This window comes from Hyla sarda, chromosome 2 (genome assembly GCF_029499605.1).
Source record: "Hyla sarda isolate aHylSar1 chromosome 2, aHylSar1.hap1, whole genome shotgun sequence".
NCBI lineage: Eukaryota > Metazoa > Chordata > Amphibia > Anura > Hylidae > Hyla > Hyla sarda.
The window spans coordinates 316,169,466-316,189,667 of record NC_079190.1 but is presented as its reverse complement, the minus strand read 5'-3'; the positions used below and the strand labels follow the sequence as shown (position 1 = coordinate 316,189,667).

The 20,202-nt window shown below is 44.1% G+C and overlaps 1 protein-coding gene across 3 annotated transcripts in view; it reads left to right on the top strand.

The window, feature by feature from the left end:
• PKP1 (plakophilin 1) overlaps positions 1 to 20,202 on the top strand; it is a 112,837-nt gene that overhangs the window by 81,578 nt on the left and 11,057 nt on the right. For all 3 annotated transcript variants that reach the window (XM_056557744.1, XM_056557742.1, XM_056557743.1), the window contains 2 exons: positions 12,073 to 12,226; positions 14,135 to 14,321. In XM_056557744.1, coding sequence (XP_056413719.1) covers positions 12,073 to 12,226; positions 14,135 to 14,321 — 341 coding nt within the window. The remainder of the gene's footprint in view (positions 1 to 12,072; positions 12,227 to 14,134; positions 14,322 to 20,202) is intronic.

Genomic DNA, 20,202 nt, shown 5'->3' with positions numbered 1-20,202 from the left:
CATACGCCCTAGGTCCTTAAGTGGTTAAAGGGGTACTCCGGTGCTTAGACATCTTATCCCCTATCTCATAGGCTTGCATAGAGGGGGGTGGAGCGTGACGTCACATGGGGGAGGAGCCTTGACGTCACATGCTCCGGCCCCGTGATCGACAGTAATCAGACCCGGAGCGACGGGAACTGATTTTAAACGGAGTGCGGCGTGCAAGATCTTGGGGGTCCCTAGCGGCAGGAACCCCGCGATCGGGCATCTTATCCCCTATCCTTTGGATAGGGGATAAGATGTCTAAGCGCCGGAGTACCCCTTTAAACTCAACTTGGATATGTGCTAGCTATAAAATATATAAAAACCTAAACATGAGTTAAAAAAGGGAGTACAATGCATCAGAACAGTGAAATTATATTTGACACTGTTGTTTTAGTCATTTGGAGCATACAGTGGGGATCAAAAGTTTGGGCACCCCAGGTAAAAATTTGTATTAATGTGCATAAGGAAAGATGGAAAAATCTCCAAAAGGCATCAAATTACAGATTAGACATTCTTATAATATGTCAACAAAAGTTAGATTTTATTCCATCATTTACACTTTCAAAATAACAGAAAACAAAAACATGGCATCTGCAAAAGTTTGGGCACCCTGCAGCGTTAATATCTTGTTCTGCCCCATTTGGCAAGTATCACAGCTTTTAAACGCTTTTTGTAGCCAGCCAAGAGTCTTTCAATTCTTGTTTGAGATATCTTTGCCCATTCTTCCTTACAAAAGGCTGTCTGTCACGCACTGCTTTTTTAAGGTCTATCCATAGATTTTCAATTATGTTGAGGTCAAGAGCTTGTGAAGGCCATGGTAAAGCCTTCAGTTTACGCCCCTTGATGTAATCCCCCGTGGATTTCGAGGTGTGTTTAGGATCATTATCCATTTGTAGAAGCCATCCTCTCTTTAACTTCAGGTTTTTCACAGATGGCATCAAGTTAGCATCCAAAATTTGCCAAAATTTTATTAAATCAATTTTTCCTTCTACTCGTGAGATGTTCCCTGTGCCACTGGCTGCAATACAACCTCAAAGCATGATTGATCCACCCCCATACTTAACAGTTGGACAGAGGTTCTTTTTATTAAATTCTCTTCCCCTTCTTCTCCAAATGTACCTTTGCTCATGCCGGCCAAAAAGTTCAATTTTAACCTCATCGGTCCACAGAACTTGTTTCCAAAATGCATCAGGCTTGTCTGTATGTCCATTTGCAAAGTTCAAATGCTGATTATTGTGGTGAGGACGTAGAAGAGGTTTTCTTCTGATGACTCTTCCATGAAGACCATCTTTGTACAAGTATCTCTTTATAGTGGAATAGTGTACCACAACTCCAGTGTCTGCCAGATCTTTCTGGAGGGATTGTGCAGTCAAACGTGGGTTTTGAATTGTTTTTCTCACAATCCTGCAAGCTGTTCTGTCTGATACTTTTCTTGGTCTTCCAGATCTTGCTTTAACTTCCACTGTTCCTGATGACTGCCATTTCTTAATTACATTCCGAACAGAGGATATTGACATCTGAAAACATTTTGCTATCTTCTTATAGCCTTCTCCAGCTTTGTGAGCGTCAACTATTTTCAGTTTCAGATGTCTAGACAACTGCTTAGAAGAACCCATGGTGCTGATTGTTTTGGTAAGGTCAGATGAGTCTGGGAATTTAAAACCTTTGAGATTGACATCACCTGATCTTCCCAGATGATGATTGAGAACAATTTTATAGGATGATTGAGGAAATTTAATAAAAAACTACTTGTCCACGGGACTAAAATGGAGCAAAATCTACTTGTCCCTTATGACGATCCACTTGTCCGGCCAATTTTCGCTTTTACGCTCTCATTTTTTCCTCCTCGCCCTATGATAGCCATAACTACCTACTATAATGATACCTTTTAATTTTTCAATAACATATTCTCTGAACCAAAAAATATATATATATTTGGGGAAGTGAAATTGAAATAGTAAAAGATAATTTTGCAGATTTGGTGGTTTTCTTTTCTGCGCCATTTACCTTGTGGTTGAGATAACATGTTAGTTTTATACTTTAGGCGCCTGATTACAGCGATACCAGATTTGCATGTTTTACTAATTCTGAACGTTTTCTAATTTTTTTAATTGCCATTTTTTAACCCCTGTAGCTTTATTTTTTTTCCGCATACCAGGCTGTATGAGGGCTCATTTTTTGCGCCATAATCTGTTTTTTTGTATCGGTACCATTTTGGTGTTGATCTGACTTTTTAATCGCTTTTTAACTTTTTTTTATGGGATATTATAAAAATTGCAAATCTGTGGTTTGGTATTTTTTTACATTTACCGTACGGGATATATAATGTTATATTTTAATAGGTTGTACAATTACGCACGAAGCGATACCAAATATGTTTATTTTTATTATGTTTGCATGTTTTTGTATAGGAAAAGGGGGTGATATGAACTTTTAACATGGAAGGGGTTAATGCAGCGGTCTTCAAACTGTGGCCCTCCAGATGTTGCAAAACTACAACTCCCAGCATGCCCGGACAGCCAACGGCTGTCTTGGCATGCTGGGAATTGTAGTTTTGTAACATCTGGAGGGGCACAGTTTGAAGACCACTAGGTTAATGTGTCTTTCAAACTTTTATTAAAACTTTTTTATTTTTTTTTACACTTTATTACACTTATGAGGAATCATTAGATTCCTCAGACAGATGAATAGAGTTCTATTGAACTCTATTAATCTGTGTGCTCTGTGATCCATTGATAGAGCCTAGTCCAGCCAGGATCTATCAATGACAGAGCCGGGACAGGAGTAAGCAGAGGTAAGTCCTCCGGCTACCTCCATAGTGGATCGCCCCCCTGCGATCGCGCTGCGGGGGGGCAATCCACCCCACTAGCCCACCAGGGAGCATTCACATGTCCCTTTAGACACCGCTGTCAGCTTTGACAGCGACGATCTAAAGGGTTAATAGCCAGCCGCGGCGATCGCCGCATGCTGGCTATTAGCGGCGGCCCCCGGCTACTGAGAACAGAAGCAGGAATCCCAAGCCCGCTCCATACTCCCCTGTGAGTGCCGCATGCATCTCCCCGTGCAGACGCGCCTCCTCCCCTCAGCTCTCCGAAGCTACAGCTGGGGGAGTGAAGGCAGAGGACACAGGTCTGCACGGGGAGCAAGAAGCCAAGCCCCCTCATCTCCCCCCCGCACGTCTGCAGAGCAGGGGAGAGAAGACAAATACACAGCTTCTTATCTCCCCTGCTCTGCTTCCGAGGATACAGTTTTTTATTGTCGGAGGCGGCAGAGTATGGAGCGGGCAGGAGTCGGGAGTCCGCTCCATACAGACTGCAGATCGCCACCGCACTTGTCAGGTCCGGCCCTGCTTGCCCGAAGGGCAAGGGCTGGACAAATTCACCTGCCCGGCGCCCAAAACTGCTAGTCCCGGGCGTCGGGTGATAGGAATTCCACATCCCTGTAGACTGTTCTTTAAACTCAGTCTATATTGTATAGAAGGCTTGACACCTCTGGAAAATAAACCTTTGTTTTCTCCTGACAGAGAGAGTACCCCTTATCTTTTGAAGTGGTTGTATTTGGAAAAAAATGTCCCCATTTTTTCTGTACGTGCTATTTTTATACTTGAACATCTCTTCTCAAGACTAAACAAATAAAATTTTTGCTCCATGCCCACAAACCATTAGTTTAGTTGCATGTCTCTATACCCTTTCCAACTCTATGATCCAGTGCCCAAAACTTAGCAACCTATTTCAGGTTTTACAGCAGTACATGACAATATCCTGCTAGCCTTAGGAGCAGCTGCTTGACATTGCATGCTGTTCTGTAGTTTATGATCTACAGAAAATCTACAGAAAGAAAACAAATCTTTAATTACCAGTAACATAGTAACAAGAGCTTGGCGGTATGACCAAAAATGTGTATCAAGGTATTTTTGTAAATTATAGCGGTTCCACTGTATCCCCCCCCCCCCCCCCCATCATGTGACCTGTGGGCGCTGCTTCTCTCCTAACCCCACCCCCCCCTTCCACTCCCCGGTTTATCAGCCTAGCGCTGCGCTGTCCCCCACATCGGGGAACCAATCATATGTGACCCACGAGCTCTGCACTGTACTGTACTATCCTGTGCCCGGGCTGCAAAAGGAAAGAAAATAAACTTTAACTCACCTTCCTACATTCACCCATTGCTCCGGTACTGGCCTCACGGTCCAGCAATGCAAGCCTCATGCTGCTTCCTGGGGATGGGAACGTCACAGAGCCGTCAGCCTATTACCGGCCGAAGCGATGTCCCGCCTCGGCCGGCTCCTTACATGACAGTGTGCTCAGCCTATCACTGGCCGAGGCGGGACATCGCTGCGTCCGATGATAGGCTAACGGCTCTGTGACGTTCCCATCCCCAGGAAGCAGCAAGACCAGCGGAGGGACCGTGTGGCTGGTACCGGAGCAACGGGGGGAACGTAGGAAGGTGAGTTAAAGTTTATTTTGGTTATTTTTGAAGCCCGGCTCAGGATAGTACAGTACAGCGCAGCGGGGCTGATAATTATTGGGGGGGGGGGGGATAAGCAGCGCTCGCTGGTCACACATGATTAGATCCCTGATATGGGGGACAGCGCAGCACTGGGCTGATAATTCATTGGGGGGGGGGGGGGAGAAGCGGTATACAGGGGGGTCCAGTTCACTCTTTCCCAACCAGGGTGCCTCTAGCTGTTGCAAAACTACAAATTCCTGCATGCCCAGACAGCCTCTGGCCGAACATGCTGGGAGTTGGTGTTTTGAAAATTCTGGATTCACCCTGGTTGGAAAACAGGTATGTGGTTAGGTAGCCAAGGGTGTAGGTAGCCAGGGGTTTAGGCAGCCAGGTCCCCCCCCCCCCCCCCCCCCCAAAAAAAAAATACCACACACACACACACACATCCTAGCTGCATTCATCCCCCTTCACAGTGCAGGCGCCGAAGAGTGACTTCATCGTGCCTGCTTACACTAACAGGAAGCTTTTAGCTTTATGCGCACGTGCGCATGCAGGTGAAAACTGCGCATTCTCGCCTGGGGATGCAGGACAAGTGTTTTACTGCATTGGAGTACTCCTTTCAAGCGTCACTTCAGGCAAAAATATTTTATTCTATCAGGGGCATTAACAGGATGGGGATAAACAGCCATCCTGCTCCCTGTCTCACCGTTTCTTTATGTACATTTTTAAGATGCTCATAGACTTACACAAAAATTTACTTTTGCCTACTCCCTTAACCCTGTGTGAAATGGCTGGTCACGATGCAGTGCGCGGGGACCGAAGTTGAGTGAACAGCAGAGGAACGGAGTCACATGGTGAGACTGGGCGAAGGATGGCTATTTTGATGCCGCAGTCAACTTTGATTGCGGTGTCTAAAGGGTTAACGCTGGACATCAGCCCGATCCACAGTGTCTGGCATTAGCCCTGGGTCCCGGTTGATAGCAGCTGGGACCCACCGGTTAAGATGCGCGCTCACCTGCTGAGTGTGCGTCATACAGCAGGAGCCCATGGACGTACATATACATCCATTTGCGGGAAAGGGTTAAAGTAGTACCATAATAGAAAAACTATATAAATTACTTATCTTTTATTTATATGCTTATCGCATTGACCTACAGAATAAAGATAATGTATAATTTTTTATCATAAATTGCACTGTGTAAAAACCAAACCACCCCAAAATTTGCAAAATTACAGTTTTCTTATACATTTCCACCCACAAATATACATTTTTTTGTTTCATGGTGCATCTTATGGTAAAATGAAAGATTTCATAGCAAAGTACAATTGGTCGCGCAAAAAACAAGCCCTCATATGAGTCCGTAGATAAAACATAAGAGTTATGGATTTTAAAAGAAGAGGAAAGAACAAAAACACAAAAATGAAAATTGGCTTGGTCCTTAAAGGGGTTATCCAGGAAAAAACTTTTTTTTTTATATCAACTGGCTCCAGAAAGTTAAACAGATTTGTAAATTACTTCTATTAAAAAATCTTAATCCTTTCAGTACTTTTGAGCTTCTGAAGTTAAGGTTGTTCTTTTTTAAGTTCTCTCTGATGACACGTGTCTCGGGAACCGCCCAGTTTAGAAGCAAATTCCGATAGGAAACCTCTTCTAAACTGGGCGGTTCCCGAGACAGGTGTCATGAGAGAGCACTTAGACAGAAAACAACAACCTTAATTTTAGAAGCTCATACCGTATATACTCGAGTATAAGCCGAGTTTTTCAGCACGATTTTTCGTGCTGAAAACACCCCCCTCGGCTTATACTCGAGTGAACTCCCCCACCCGCAGTGGTCTTCAACCTGCGGACCTCCAGAGGTTTCAAAACTACAACTCCCAGCAAGCCCGGGCAGCCATCGGCTGTCCGGGCTTGCTGGGAGTTGTAGTTTTGAAACCTCCGGAGGTCCGCAGGTTGAAGACCACTGCGGCCTTCAACATCATCCAGCCCCCCTCTCACCCCCTTTAGTTCTGACTACTCACCTCCGCTCGGCGCTGGTCCGGTCCTGCAGGGCTGTCCGGTAAGGAGGTGGTCCGGTGAGGAGGTGGTCCGGGCTGCTATCTTCACCGGGGAGGCCTCTTCTAAGCGCTTCGGGCCCGGCCTCAGAATAGTCACGTTGCCTTGACAATGACGCAGATACGTCGTTGTCAAGGCAACGGCTCTATTCCGGGCCAGAAGCGCGGAGAAGAGGCGCCCCCGGTGAAGATAGCAGCCCGGACCACCTCCTCACCGGACCACCTCCTTACCGGACAGCCCTGCAGGACCGGACCAGCGCCGAGCGGAGGTGAGTACTCAGAACTAAAGGGGGTGAGAGGGGGCTGGATGATGTTGAAGGCCGCAGTGGTCTTCAACCTGCGGACCTCCGGAGGTTTCAAAACTACAACTCCCAGCAAGCCCGGACAGCCGATGGCTGCCCGGGCTTGCTGGGAGTTGTAGTTTTGAAACCTCTGGAGGTCCGCATGTTGAAGGCCGCAGTGGTCTTCAACCTGCGGACCTCCGGAGGTTTCAAAACTACAACTCCCAGCAAGCCCGGACAGCCGATGGCTGCCCGGGCTTGCTGGGAGTTGTAGTTTTGAAACCTCTGGAGGTCCGCATGTTGAAGGCCGCAGTGGTCTTCAACCTGCGGACCTCCGGAGGTTTCAAAACTACAACTCCCAGCAAGTCCGGACAGCCGATGGCTGCCCGGGCTTGCTGGGAGTTGTAGTTTTGAAACCTCTGGAGGTCCGCAGGTTGAAGACCACTGAGGGCGAATGATGAGAAGAGGATGATGAAGGGGGGGGGGGTGTGGGGATGATGAAGGGAGGTGGGGATGATGAAGGGGGGGGGGGGGTGTGGGATGATTACAAGGGGATGATGAAGGGGGGATGTGTGGGATGATAAGGGGATGTGTGGGATGATGACAAGGGGATGATGAAGGGGGGATGTGTGGGATAAGGGGATGTGTGGGATGATGACAAGGGGATGATGAAGGGGGGATGTGTGGGATAAGGGGATGTGTGGGATGATGACAAGGGGATGATGAAGGGGGGATGTGTGGGATAAGGGGATGTGTGGGATGATGACAAGGGGATGATGAAGGGGGGATGTGTGGGATAAGGGGATGTGTGGGATGATGACAAGGGGATGATGAAGGGGGGATGTGTGGGATGATAAGGGGATGTGTGGGATGATGACAAGGGGATGATGAAGGGGGGATGTGTGGGATGATGACAAGGGGATGATGAGGATGTTAATGACGGGTCTGGATGATGACAGGGGGGGATGAGGTATTTCCCACCCTAGGCTTATACTCGAGTCAATAACTTTTCCTGGGATTTTGGGTTGAAATTAGGGGTCTCGGCTTATACTCGGGTCGGCTTATACTCGAGTATATACGGTAAGTACTGAAAGGATTAAGATTTTTTAATAGAAGTAATTTACAAATCTGTTTAACTTTCTGGAGCCAGTTGATATATAAAAAAAAGTTTTTTCCTGGATAACCCCTTTAAGGCCAAAATAGAAACAAGCTAAACACTGCTTCAAATATGCAGCTTTAAATACAGGTTACTGTACATGTGAATAGATGGTAAAACTATATTCAGCCTTCAAAGTCCACAGATTCACAATCAACACAAACAATTCCTCCTTTTAAATTCCACTTACCGTATATACTCGAGTATAAGCCGAGTTTTTCAGCACGATTTTTCGTGCTGAAAACACCCCCCTCGGCTTATACTCGAGTGAACTCCCCCACCCGCAGTGGTCTTCAACCTGCGGACTTCCAGAGGTTTCAAAACTACATCTCCCAGCAAGCTCGGGCAGCCATCGGCTGTCCGGGCTTGCTGGGAGTTGTAGTTTTGAAACCTCCGGAGGCCCGCAGGTTGGAGACCACTGCGGCCTTCAACATCATCCAGCCCCCTCTCACCCCCTTTAGTTCTGAGTACTCACCTCCGCTCGGCGCTGGTCCGGTCCTGCAGGGCTGTCCGGTGAGGAGGTGGTCCGGTGGGATAGTGGTTCCGGGCTGCTATCTTCACCGGGGAGGCCTCTTCTAAGCGCTTCGGGCCCGGCCTCAGAATAGTCACGTTGCCGTGACAACGACGCAGAGGTGCGTTCATTGCCAACGTACTTCTGCGTCATTGTCAAGGCAACGCCTCTATTCCGGGCCGGAAGCGCGGAGAAGAGGCGCCCCCGGTGAAGATAGCAGCCCGGACCACCTCCTCACCGGACCACCTCCTCTCCGGACAGCCCTGCAGGACCGGACCAGCGCCGAGCGGAGGTGAGTACTCAGAACTAAAGGGGGTGAGAGGGGGCTGGATGATGTTGAAGGTCGCAGTGGTCTTCAACCTGCGGACCTCCGGAGGTTTCAAAACTACAACTCCCAGCAAGCCCGGACAGCCGATGGCTGCCCGGGCTTGCTGGGAGTTGTAGTTTTGAAACCTCTGGAGGTCCGCAGGTTGAAGACCACTGAGGGCGAATGATGAGAAGAGGATGATGAAGGGGGGGGTGTGGGGATGATGAAGGGGTGTGGGGATGATGAAGGGGGGGTGTGGGATGATTACAAGGGGATGATGAAGGGGGGATGTGTGGGATGATAAGGGGATGATGAAGGGGGGATGTGTGGGATGATGACAAGGGGATGATGAAGGGGGGGATGTGTGGGATGATAAGGGGATGATGCAGGGGGGATGTGTGGGATGATAAGGGGATGATGAAGGGGGGATGTGTGGGATGATGACAAGGGGATGATGATGAGGATGTTAATGACGGGTCTGGATGATTACATGGGGGGATGAGGTATTTCCCACCCTAGGCTTATACTCGAGTCAATAACTTTTCCTGGGATTTTGGGTTGAAATTAGGGGTCTCGGCTTATACTCGGGTCGGCTTATACTCGAGTATATACGGTATACATAGCCACATAGCAGCAATCCCAGAGTGAGCAAGCAGTCATTTTGCTTCTTTCAAACTTCATCCCATTAGAATAATGAATAAGCGATATGTGGGCGTAAAATGTTCTGCTAACGCACAACAACGCTCAGTAGTGAGAGCGCACTATGTACATTTGAGGTCTAAATTGGTGATTTGCTGATTTTACAGCAGTTCTGACATAAACGCAAAACAATAAATACCCAGATGTGATCCCATTTTGGAAACTACACGCCTCACAGAATGTAACAAGGGGTATAGTGAGCCTTAACACCCCACAGGTTTTTGACAAATTTTCGTTAAAGTTGGATGTGAAAAAGAAAAAATATATATTTTTTCACTAAAATGCTAGTGTTACCCTACATTTTTCATTTTCACAAGGGAGAATAGGAAAAAAGCCGCCTAAAATTTGTAACCCCATTTCTTCTGAGTAAGAACATACCCCATATGTGGATGATGTAAATTGCTCTGCTGGCGCACTACAATGCGCCATTGGGATTTTGGAGAGAGAATGTGTCCAAAATTGAAGGCCACGTGTGTTTACAAAGCCCCCACAGTGCCAGAACAATGGAACCCCCCCCCCCACATGTGACCCCATTTTGGAAACTACCCCACTCACGTAACGTAATAAGGGGTACAATGAGCATTTACACCCCACAGGTGTCTGACAGATTTTTGGAACAGTGGTCCGTGAAAATGAAAAATTTTACTTTTCATTTGCACAGCTCACTGTTCCAAAGGTCTATCAAACGCAAGTGGGTGTAAATGTTCACTGCACCCCTTATTAAATTCTGTAAGGGGTGTAGTTTCCAAAATGGGGTCACATGGGGGGGGTCCATTGTTCTGGCACCACTGGGGGCTTTATTAACGCTAATGGCCCCCAACTTCGATTCCAGCCAAATTCTCTCACCAAACGCTCAATGGCGCTCCTTCTCTTCTGAGCATTGTAGTTCGCCTGCAGAGCACTTTGCATCCACATATGGGACGCTTTTTCTCCAATTACCCCTTGTGAAAATGAAAAATGTGGGGTTAAATCAGCATTTTTGTGAAAAAAATCTAATTTTTCATTTTCCTGTCCAACTTTAGCCGAAATTTGTCAAACACCTGTGGGGTGTTAAGGCTCATTGTAGGCCTTGTTACATTCCTTGAGGGGTTTAGTTTCCAAAATAGTATGCCATGTGTTTTTTTTTTTTTTTTTTGCGGTTCTGGCACCATAGGGGCTTCCTAAATGCGACATGCCCCCCAAAAACCATTTCATCAAAATTTGCTTTTCAAAAGCCAAATGTGACTTCTTCTCTTCTGAGCATTGTAGTGCACCAGCATTGCATTTAAAGTCCACACATGGGTTATTTCCATACTCAGAGATGGGGTTACAAATTTTGGGTGGCATTTTCTCCTATAACCCCTGGCAAAAATGTTACATTTGGGGGGAAAAAAATGCATTTTAGTGAAAAAAAAAAACAAAAATTAATTTACACATCCGACTTTAACGAAAAGTCGTCAAACACCTGTGGGGTGTTAAGGCTCACTGGACCCTTTGTTATGTTCCTTGAGGGGTGTATTTTCCAAAATAGTATGCCATGTTGTTTTTTTTTTTTTTTTTTTTTTTTTGCTGTTCTGGCACCATGGGGGCTTCCTTTATGTGACATGCCCCCCAAAAACCATTTCAGAAAAACTTACTCTCCAAAATCCCATTGTCGCTCCTTCCCTTCTCTTCTGAGCCTTGTAGTGCACCCACAGAGCACTTGACATCCACCTATGAGGTATTTCCTTACTTGATAGAAATTGGGTTACAAATTTTGGAGGTCTTTTTCTCCTTTTTACCCCTTATAAAATTTCAAAAACTGGGTATACAAGAACACGAGTGTAAAAAATGAAGATTTTGAATTTTCTCCTTCATTTTGCTGATATTCCTATGAAACACCTAAAGGCACTTTCTGAATGTCATTTTGAATACTTTATGGGGTGCAGTTTATATAATGGGGTCATTTATGGGGTATTTCTAATATGATGAACCCTCAAATCCACTTCAAAACTGAACTGGTCACTGAAAAATGGTGCAGGTAATGTCCCTGCTTAGGGTATGTTCACACTGAGGAATTGGGGCGGAAATCAAGCAGAAATTTTCTGCCTCAAAATATTGTTACTTTTCCACAAGAACTCACAGAGATTTTGCGCGGAATTTCGCGCGGAAATGCAGGTTTCATGTGGAGTAGGAGTATCAAGTATTTCTATTCATAAAATTAATTTTTTTTTCATGTGGAAATTCCGCGCCAATTCTGCACCAATTCCGCGCGAATTCAGCGCGAATTCCGTGTGGAAATGCTTTTGACTGAAAAAAAAAAATAACATTGATCTCTATGGGAGAACGACGGTGATTCCGCCTGAAAGAAAGAACATGTTCTTTCTTCAAGCGGAACAGACTTCCTCGTCAGAATTCTGCTTGAGGAAATTCCTCAGTGTGAACCGAGGGGCAGAAATTCTGTACAACTCTATGGGGGTTTTCACTGCTGAATGATTTGGAGAGGAAAAAGCAAGCAGAATTACTTGTGAAAATTCCTCTCCAATTCCTCAGTGTGAACATACCCTTATTGTCAAATGCAATCAGCAAAATGTAACTGTGTAGAGGACTATAGTAGTAGTTTGTGTTTTCTTTCTAGATGTCCAGTGGAATGAGTCAAATCATTGGATTGAAAGAAAATGGACTTCCCCAAATTTCTCGCTTGCTTCAGTCTGGAAACTCTGATGTGGTGAAAACAGGAACTTCACTTCTTAGCAATATGTCTCGTCATCCTTCTCTACACAGGAGCATGGGTAGGATGGATGGATAGATGGATAGATAGATGGGTTTAGAAGAATTGCTGCATCACTCCCATTCAAGATGAAAAAAATGGTGTAGCTTTATTCCAAAAATGGTGTAGCTTTGTTTCAGATGTCCATGCAGCCTTTAGTAAGCAACTTTACAAATGACCATGGGGTAGTATTTATATCCCACAGTGCAACACAAATCAATTAGTGAGAATTAGTGAAAAATGCAGAAAATATTATGAATCCTAATACATATCATATTATATTGTGAAAGGTATCATCATATTATATAATACAGTGCATCATTCATAATCCAGACTTATAAAGTGAAGTGGTAAATATAAATGTGAAACCAGAAGTAATTATAAAGGTGCAGTAAATTATAAAAGATGCAAGGAGGCAGGATTTGGGACGGGCCCCATGTATTGAAAAACATGAACACTGTATGGTGCCATTATGCCAGAAATCCTTACACTGAGGATGGGGATGGAGGTGCGTCATGTATGGGCGGAAGTGTGTTGTGTATGGGCTGAGAGTAGTGTGGCAGGCTAGAGAGTAGAGCGCATGCGCTGAGAGGTGATGCAAGCAGAGCAGGGAATGCCAGTATTTCTGTGCTAGGTATAGTTAAAAGAATGCTACTGCTAGCCACAAGAAATAAAATTATAATAGGACCATATGAAAAAATTGGGACAGTTCACTACAGACATATCTAGCCCATACGTACCAGCACCAATAGAAACTGCATTCCTCGCCGGGTGACCAATCCCGAAGGAATGCAGTTATGCATCCCTATATAGAAAACCAGGGTGCTATTACTCCACATAGTAGCGTTTACAGCATCTACTGGGGGCACCAGTCTGGAAGAGGTTGGCAGAATATGTTTAAGGTGCAATCAAACAGCCGCAATCGAACATTAAACATTGTCCCATGAAAAAATTGGGATTAAGCATTACATGTGCAATATGGTCAGGGTGGAATTTTGCATTACATGTACAATATGATCCAAGTTAAATAAAATATTTAAAAAATTGTACTGCCAACTGCACTTATTATCCCAACATGAGTGCACAACCTACCCACAAATAATGTACAGTACATGAAATTATTGAAATATATGAGCCAATTCCATTTCTGGAAGAAAAAGATGAAATGGGAAGATAAGAATCTCATACTAATAGGTCAAAACCATATAGAGGAAAATGTCACAACGGTATTGTATTGGTAAGATTCAAATACAGAAGGTGCTTTATCTGGTATAATATACATTGTGTGGAACAGAAAAGTCAGCGTTAAAGGGGTATTCCAGGAAAAAACGTTTTTATATATATCAACTGGCTCCAGAAAGTTAAACAGATTTGTAAATTACTTCTATTAAAAAATCTTAATCCTTTCATTACTTATGAGCTTCTGAAGTTAAGGTTGTTCTTTTCTGTCTAAGTCCTCTCTGATGACACCTGTCTCGGGAAACGCCCAGTTTAGAAGAGGTTTGCTATGGGGATTTGCTTCTAAACTGAGCGGTTCCTGAGACACGTGTCATCAGAGAGGACTTAGACAGTAAAGAACAACCTTAACTTCAGAAGCTCATAAGTACTGAAAGGATTAAGATTTTTTTTATAGAAGTAATTTACAAATCTGTTTAACTTTCTGGAGCCATTTGATATATATATAAAAAAAAAAGTTTTTCCCTAGATAACCCCTTTAAGGCCGTGTGGAGGGAGGGATCATAATTCATGGCTACACTTCAGTTCACATTTTTTAATGATGCTACACAATCGCCTCCTTTTTATGTAGGGGGGTATGGGGTCTAGATAGATAGATATTTATCAGTATATATAGATAAATTTAACAGTATCTAAATTTACAATGTTTGATTTTTTTCGATTCATTTATTGTATTATTTATATTCAATTGCAGGTACACAGATCCTTCCTGATGTGTCTCGACTTTTGTCACAAACTTCTGGCAATACACCAAATTCAGAAGATATTCTGTCTTCTGCATGCTATACCATGCGAAATCTCGTAATGGCTCAGCCACAACTGGCAAAACAGAGCCTTTCTGGTAACTTACTTGGAAATTTGGTCAACATGTGCAAAAATGGGTAAATTTTTCTATTTTAATGTTTCATTCTTGGTTTACCTTTACTTGATATTTGTGCATTTAAAGTTGACCTTGAAATGGAGCAGCTCACTTAAATGTGCCTGTTGTTTCAGGTGATTTTTCAGGATGTGTGTACATGAGATACAGCACGGTTTCTGGCTATTATATAACTTGTATATGGCATTTTTCAGCAGATTTCTGGTCTGCAGTCTTGATCTAAAATTTTCTGCTCTCCCAGGGCTGGTGGGCAGAGCCTAACCTCTGTGGTGTCTGCCATACACGTCACGCACAGAGGAGGAGATCCTATACTTTTATGTCTCTGTGCACAGCCTAAAGTGCATCAGCAGCAGAAGGCATGATAAAGCAGTAGTGAGCCTTATAACCTGTGTATAAATCCCTAAGTTGAGATCTCTTAGAGTTGTCACTTGTCACAGCCTGTGTGTGTTCCCAGACACTCCTCCTCCCCATCCATAGACTTGTATTGAGTGAGCTGCAGGACAAACACAGGATAAAACTGAGCTGAGAATGGAAGTTTATGGGGGTGTGTGTGGAGGGGGGAGGCATACACTTGATAACAGGAGAAAGAAGCATTTGTCTTATAAGATATAAAACAGAGTTTATTTTTTTTGCTTCTACTGTTAATCTATGCAAAGTTTGTAAAAATGACAGCACCTAGATGTATGGTTATACATATATCGTCAAGATCGTCAGACAGGGTGAAAACACAAGCGTTGGTAGCTTTACTAGTTTTTCAAATATTAACAGTCACTATTAATCCCTTAAGGACCAAGCCCATTTTCACCTTAAGGACCCGGCCATTTTTTGCACATCTGACCACTGTCACTTTAAGCATTAATAACTCTGGGATGCTTTTACTTCATTCTGATTCAGAAAGAGTTTTTTCGTGACATATTCTACTTTGTTAGTGGTAAAATTGTGTCGATACTTGCATCATTTCTTGGTGAAAAATGCAAAAATTTGATGAAAATTTTGAAAATGTAGCATTTTCTGCTTATAAGGAAAATGGACATTCCAAATAAATGATATATTGATTCACATATACAATATGTCTACTTTATGATTGCATCATAAAGTTGACATGTTTTTACTTTTGGAAGACAGGGCTTCATAGTTCAGCAGCAATTTTCCAATTTTTCACAAAATTTACAAAATCTGAATTTTTCATTGACCAGTTCAGTTTTGAAGTGGATTTGAGGGGCCTTCATATTAGAAATACCCCATAAATGACCCCATTATAAAAACTGCACCCCTGAAAATATTCAAAATTACATTCAGAAAGTGTGTTAACCCTTTAGGTGTTTCACAGGAATAGCAGCAATGTGAAGGAGAAAATTCTAAATCAAAATTTTTTACACTCGCATATTTCTTGTAGACCCAGTTTTTGAATTTTTACAAGGGGTAAAAGGATAGAAATCACCCAAAAATTTGTAACCCAATTTCTCTCGAGTAAGAAAATACCTCATATGTGTATGTCAATTGCTCTGTAGGTGCACTACAAGGCTCAGAAGAAAAGGAGCGACAGTGGGATTTTGGAGAATGAGTTTTTCTGAAATTGTTTTCTGGGGGCATGTCACATTTAAGAAGCCCCTATGGCGCCAGAACAGCAAAAAAAAACAAACAAATGGTCTAATATTTTGGAAACCACACCCCTCAGGGAACGTAACAAGGGGTCCAGTGAGCCTTAACACGACTTTTTGTTAAAGTTGGATGTGTTATTTTTGTATTTTTTTTTTCATTAAAATGCAGTTTTTTCCCTAAAAAATGGGTGATAGGAGAAAATGTCCTCCCAAATTTGTAACCCCATCCCTTCTGAGTATGGAAATACCCAATGTGTGGACGTCAAGTGCTCTGCTGGCGCACCACAATGCTCAGAAGAGAAGGAGTCAAATTTTGCTGAAATGGTTTTTGGGGGCATATCACATTTAGGAAGCTCCTATGGTGCCAGAACAGCAAAAAATAAAAAAATTAAAAAAACATGTACTATTTTGGAAACTACACCCCTCAAGGAATGTAACAAGAGGTACAGTGAGCCCCACAGGTGTTTGACAACTTTTCATTAAAGTTGGATGTGTAAATAAAAATAAAAAAATGTCACTAAACTGCAGGTTTTTCCCAAATTTTACATTTTTAAAAGGGGTAATAGGAGAAAATGCCCCCCCCCCCCCCCCCCCAAAAAAAAAATTTGTAACCCCATTTCTTCTGAGTATGGAAATACATCATGTGTGGACATCAAGTGCTCTGCGGGCGCACTACAATGCTCAGAAGGGAAGGAGCGCCATTGTTCTTTTGGAGAGAAAATTTGGTTGGAATAGAAGTCGAGGGCCTTGCGCATTTACAAAGTCCCCCGTGGTGCCAAAACAATGGACCCCCCACATGTGACCCCATTTTGTAAACTTCACCCCTCACAGAATTTATTAAGGGGTGCAGTGAGCATTTACACCCCTAGCGTTTGGCAATTCTTTGGAACAGTGGGCTGAGCAAATGAAAAATAAAATTTTTCATTTTCACAGACCACTGTTCCAAAAATCTGTCAGACACCTGTGGGGCATAAATGCTCACTGTACCCCTTATAACGTTCCGTGAGGGGGGGTGTAGTGTCCAAAATGGGGTCACATGTTGGGGGGGGGGTCCATTGTTCTGGTACTATGGGGGCTTTGTAAACACATGTGGCCTTCAATTCCGGACAAATTTTCTTGCCAAAAGCCCAATGGCGCTCCCTCTCTTCTGAGCATTGTTGCTCACCCGCAGAGCACTTTACATCCCCATATGGGGTATGTTCTTACTCAGGAGAAATGTGGTTACAAATTTTGTGAGGCTTTTTTTTCCTATTTTCCCTTGTGAAAATGAAAAATTTAGGGTAACATCAGCATTTTAGTTAAATTTTTTTTTTTCGTTTTCCCATCAAACTTTAACGAAAATTTGTCAAACACCTGTGGGGTGTTAAGGCTCACTATACCCCTTGTCACGTTCCGTGAGGGGTGTAGTTTCCAAAATGTGGTCACATGTGGGTATTTATTTTTTTGCGTTTGTCAGAACCGCTGTAAAATCAGCCACCCCTGTGCAAATCAGCAATTTAGGCCTCAAACGTACATAGTGCGCTCTCACTCTTGAGCTTGTTGTGCGTCCGCAGAGCATTTTACGCCCACATATGGGGTATTTCCTTACTCAGGAGAAATTGCGCTACAAATTTTGGGGGTCTTTTTTTCCTTTGACCTCTTGAGAAAATAAAAAGTATGGGGCAACACCAGCATGTTAGAGTAAAAAAATGTTTTTGTTTATACTAACAGGCTGGTGTAGACCCCAAATTTTCCTTTTCATAAGGAGAAAAAGCCCCCCAAAATTTGTAACACAAATTTGTAAATGTGTAAATACCCCATATGTGGCCCTAAACTGTTTCCTTCAAATACGACAGGGCTCCAAAGTGAGAGAGCACCATGCACATTTGAGGACTAAATTATGAATTGCATAGGGGTGGACATAGGGGTATGCTATGCCAGTGATTCCCAAACTGGATGCCTCAAGCTGTTGTTCAACTCCAAGCATGCCTGGACAGTCAGTGGCTGGGAGTTGCTGGGAGTGCTGTTTTCAACAGCTGGAGGCTCCGTTTTGGAAACACTGCCATACGATACGTTTTACATTTTTATTGGGGGGGGACTGTGTAATGGGGAGTATATGTAGTGTTTTACCCTTTATTATGTGATAGTGTAGTGTTTTTAGGGTACATTCACACGGGCGAGGGTTTACGGTGAGTTTCCCGCTAGGAGTTTGCGTGCATGCTGTGAGTTGTACTTTTGCAACAGCTGGAGGCACACTGGTTGGAAAACCTTCAGTTAAGTTCTGTTATCTAACTCAGTATTTTCCAACCAGTGTGCCTCCAGCTGTTGCAAAACTACAACACCCAGCATGTACTGGTTACCAAAGGGCATGCTGGGAGATGTAGTTATGCAACAGTTGGAGGTACCCAACTACAACTCCCAGCATGGCGAGAAAGCAGTTTGCTGTTCGTGCATGCTGGAGGTTGTTGTTTTGCAAGATTTAGAGGGCCACGGTTTAGAAACCACCGCACAGTGATCTCCAAACTGTGGCCCGCCAGATGTTGCAAAACTACAAATCCCAGCATGCACAGACAGCAAATTGCTGTGTGGGCATGCTGGGAATTGTACTTCTGAAAGATCTAGAGGGCCACAGTTTAGATTTCACTGCACAGTGGTCTCAAAATTGTAGCCCTCCAGATGTTGCTAGGCAACTCACCGGCTTCCGTAGTCTGCAGCACACCGCACCAGGGAGCCAGCCGCACGTCATCGCCGCCCGCCGATCACCGCCCCCGATCGTTGCTTCCGCCAGTAAGTGGACCTCCAGCGTCGTTCACAGTTCCCCCGTTCTGCCCACACTACTGTGGGTGGGCAGAACGGGGGAACCAAACTTTACCCCCCCGCCCCCGATCTGCTATTGACCGACCAATAGCAGGGATAGGAGGGGTGGCACCCCTGCCACCTCACTCCTATCCCATCAAGGGGATCGTGGGTGTCTTGGACACTCCCGATCCCCCTTATTTTCCGGGTCACCGGAGACCCTTATGACCCAGAATCGCCAAATATCGCCAGTCTGAATTGACCGAAATTCCTACGGGCGTACAGGTACCGCCCTGGGTCCTTAAGGGGTTAAAGAGGATATGAATACTTTATTGTTCACAATACTAATAAAAGCATACAAAATGCATACAAAATGGAGAAAATGTCACTAGGAATACAAAAATGCAGGAAAAAGGAGATGCTGGCAGAAGTACATACAAAATGGCATTTCAGAAAAGGATCATGCAGTCTATGGGATGGAAGAATCTGTAGTTATATGAACCAAAGCAACATGGGAATGTATCATTCACACCTATAGGCTAGGTCAGAAATAGTGCATAAACATGAGAGAGGAAAAAGACAGACACTAAACATACAGATAACACCAACCAAACATGTATGTCATCCGGAGCTCAGCACCACCTTCCCCTACGTACGTTTCGCAAAATGGCTTCCTCGGGGGGCATTTTGTATGTACTATTTCTGACATCTCTTTTCTGCATCTCTGTATTCCTAGTGCCATTTTCTCAATTTTTTATGTATTTTGTTTGCCTTTATTAGAATGGTGAACAATAAAGTACACTGCTACTGGGCTTCAGCCCTGTGTGTCTGCTCATAGCGTAATCCACAGCGTATTTCCCACTGTGCAGCGGATTTCTTGCAGCGTGGAATAAGCTGTGGATGAGCTTCGCGTGACCCTACCCTAAAAGTGTATTAAAGATAAAATAAATTACAATCAGAAAATAGAAATATAGCATCTTATGATTGTCAATATGATAACAACATGAAAAGGCAGTCAAACAAAATTCAACTGTGATGGATGTTTGGTTCTGAGACACACATTTTGCCAGCATTGACTTTAATACAAGTTCTACATTTATCCTGTTCAGGACATCGGGCGTACAGGTATACCCTTCTGTCCTTGTACTTAAGGACCAAGGGCATACCTGTACACCCTGATGCCTTGAGCAGGTTTGAAGCAAGGGCAGGAACTGGGTTGGCTTCAGAGCATTGAGTCTACTCTATCAGTAACCAGACACTCACTGCTAATGCGTTTAACCCTTTAGATGCCGTAACCAATGCCGTTCACAGACTAAAGTGCAAATTAAAGTTGCCAATAGCTCCGTGGATTCAGTGAGGTAAAATGGCTGAGGAGGGTCCCCTAACCTGCCACCGAACCAGTGATGTAGCCTGGCTTAGCCTGAATATACATCCGCTCGTAGTGGCGGATTTCCCGTTGTAGAAATCCACCGCTATGAGCAGACACACAGAGCTACCTGGCCAAAGCCA